The 2,961-nt window shown below is 35.2% G+C and overlaps 1 protein-coding gene across 1 annotated transcript; it reads right to left on the reverse strand.

The window, feature by feature from the left end:
- Window positions 1–2,143: 2,143 nt before the first annotated feature.
- LOC147513840 (protein FAR1-RELATED SEQUENCE 11-like) lies at window positions 2,144–2,686 on the reverse strand. Its single transcript, XM_086598968.1, has one exon. The coding sequence runs from the start codon at window positions 2,684–2,686 to the stop codon at window positions 2,144–2,146; it is 543 nt and encodes a 180-aa protein (XP_086455094.1).
- Between the last annotated feature and the right edge of the window lie 275 nt (window positions 2,687–2,961).

The following is a 2,961-nucleotide window of genomic DNA, read 5'->3' on the forward strand; positions in this document are numbered from 1 at the left end:
TTATATGTAGAGGCATAGGTTGGTTTTCACAGAAGTAGTCAATTTGCATGAGGAAGGATCAAGTTTAACGGGGACAAGTTTAGATTGGAGGAAGGAAAATATTATTTAGAAAGGCAAAGAATAAAATTATACTTGTTAGACTCCATGTTACATGGACACGCCATATTAAAAAAAAAATCATGTCAGATATGTATCCACGTGTCCGTGTCGGATAGAATACAACATATTGCATCCTGCTCAAGTCAATAGTTTGTTCCCAACTGCCTTTAAAACTATCCAGCTTTCTCTTGCTCAACTTTCTAAATTCATGGTTGGTAATCCATTTATTATATGATAGATTTTCTTACTAGAAAAATAAATGAAACACACAAAAGTTCTTCAATGAAGGGGATCTGTTGTCATGTTGTGTAGAACATCTCTTCTTCAAATGCATCTGTTTCATGTAATTCAGTGCTTCATACTTATTCTTGGATGTATCATGCACCTTCTTTAATATTTTTGCTATATGTAAGTGACCATTTCCCCTCCTTTGTTTTTTGTTAAGGCTAGTCCTTTCTCCTCTTACTATTTGACCTCATAATAGATTCGAGTTTATATAATGATTTGGGAATGGATATCATTTTCCAGGTCCTTCCAGTTGGGAAGGAGTTGCTTGCTTCTCTTATTGCTTTTAAAGAATTGGCTTCTTGCAGTGAGGGTAGAAGTGCTTTTGCATCAATTTCCACACACTTCTAGTCTTTTAGTCTTGATGAAGTTGAGTTAGAGAGTTGGCATGAGCAGGATGGACATGATGGTGTCATTGATAACTCTGATGGGAGAATGAGTCCACCTTTGCATGTCTACCGATTTTTATCTTTGTTCTAAATGTTAAGTTTCAATTTAAGGTTAAAGTCTATATAACCTTTGTTGTTAAATGAAACATGCAACGTACGTGACATTTGTTTGTTGCCTTGAAGAATGTTGTAAGCACAATGTAATGCACTTTTTGCATTGTACTTTTCTTTTGAAAAATGTAAATACTTAGTATTTGTATTTGCTAGTGACTAGAAAACTTTAACAGTGATAGAATGAATGTTATATTCTTTAATGAAAATGATGGCGTACTTGTGCATTTTATGGAGCTATTTGATTTTTAAATGTGTTGTTTTGGTTTGTAAATGTTTTTAGAATTTTAGATGGGCTAGTTCTACAGGGTGGATGTATGAGAGTAAATAATAATAATTTTTTTTAAATCTAAAATTAGATTAGTGACGTCAAAATGACGTCACAAATATTTGTGACGCCAAAAAGCCGTTATAAATTTGTGACGTCAAAATGGCGTCACTATTTTTTGTGACGCTATTTTGGCGTCACAAATATTTGTAACGCCAAAACGCCGTCACAAATTTGTGATGCCATTTTGGCGTCACTATTTTTTGTGACGCTATTTTGACGTCGCAAAAAAAAAATGACGCCAAATTGTGACACCATATTTGTGACGTCAAAATGGCGTCACAAAAAATATTTGTGACGCCAATTTGACGTCACAAAAAAACTGTTATGGTGTAGTGATAGTTGATTTCAGCTCAGCTAACAATGTGTCAATTTTAATAAAGGACAACTTCTCTTGAAATTTCTGCATTATGTGCCAAAGACAATGATGATGTCGAGTAGTAGGGAACACTTTTCCAACTGCTGCAGTCATCGCTCTATCTTGGTCAGTGATTATTGCAATTGAGGGACGACCACCCATGGCTGCAAGCCATGCCTTAGACAACCACACAAATGTCTCTTCTGTCTCATCAAACAACAACATATAACCAAACTGAATGGACTACATATTATGGTTGACTCCAGTAAAAGGGGCGTGTCAAAAGGCATATTGTACACATTAGTTCGATATGGTGTATCAAACTTTTGATACAACATCCCCAAAATACTCATATTGGACTCGGGACCTTCCATCGACCCAAAAGAAATTTACAACAGTACCATTTGTATCTAAATCAATGGCATAATAGAACTGAGGATTTTCAGCACTTTTCTGCTCAAAATAGTTGAGCACAACAGTTGCATCACCTTCTGTAGGCATCTTTCTCGTCAAACCGTAATGGTGGTTCCAACAATGCTTTCTTGGAAACCCAAATTCATCCCCATGGAAAATTTATGCCACTTTCCCCACAGGTAAACCGTTGTCACTGAAAACTTTGGCCAAACTTTTCGCCGCTTCAAACATATTTTTGTTAACTTTCATATACTGCCTCTTTGATGGAGTGACCAAACCGTAGTTATGGTCGTTTAAAGCCAAAATCACTTCATATATCTCTTGAAGTTCTCTTTTCGTAACACGTATTCTAGCTTGGCAACCACACCTGATAGTCGAAGTATTTCTCGAAATTACAACTGGAATTTCTTCTTTCTTGTTATGAACCCCCTCGCGTGAGCAAACCAATAAACAACTAGAAGCCAAATCTACACCAGTTTGTTTCTTATATGTAGTCTGAACACGAGTCTCAAATCCTTCTTGTTTAACATACTCTTTGTAGTAATTTTTTGCTTCATCAACACTTTTAAAAATCATACCTATATACGGAGCAACTAATTTCTTCATGCCTTTATCTGGGGATTTATTGCAAGAAGACCCAACTAGATGTTCTTCACTACCGGATGCCCTACCAGTACAGTTGTCTCCATTTCTGTATAACATATAACCAAAATATGAACAACTGAGCATACAAATAAGAAAAGTACTGAAAATGAAAATCATATTAATTTGGAATAATATGTTTTCTTTTAAATGGACATGTTCGTGGGTAGTTTATATAGTATCTTGAACAACTTATATAGTATCTTGAACAACTTTTTAATTTACACTTATTAACTTGTTTAACGGGCGACATTATATAAGCTGTGCAAGACACTATAGAAGCTGCTCAAATCACAATATAACATGTCCGTTTAAGAGAAAACATGTATGCTATG

This window comes from Coptis chinensis, chromosome 3 (genome assembly GCF_015680905.1).
Source record: "Coptis chinensis isolate HL-2020 chromosome 3, ASM1568090v1, whole genome shotgun sequence".
NCBI classification, from domain to species: domain Eukaryota; kingdom Viridiplantae; phylum Streptophyta; class Magnoliopsida; order Ranunculales; family Ranunculaceae; genus Coptis; species Coptis chinensis.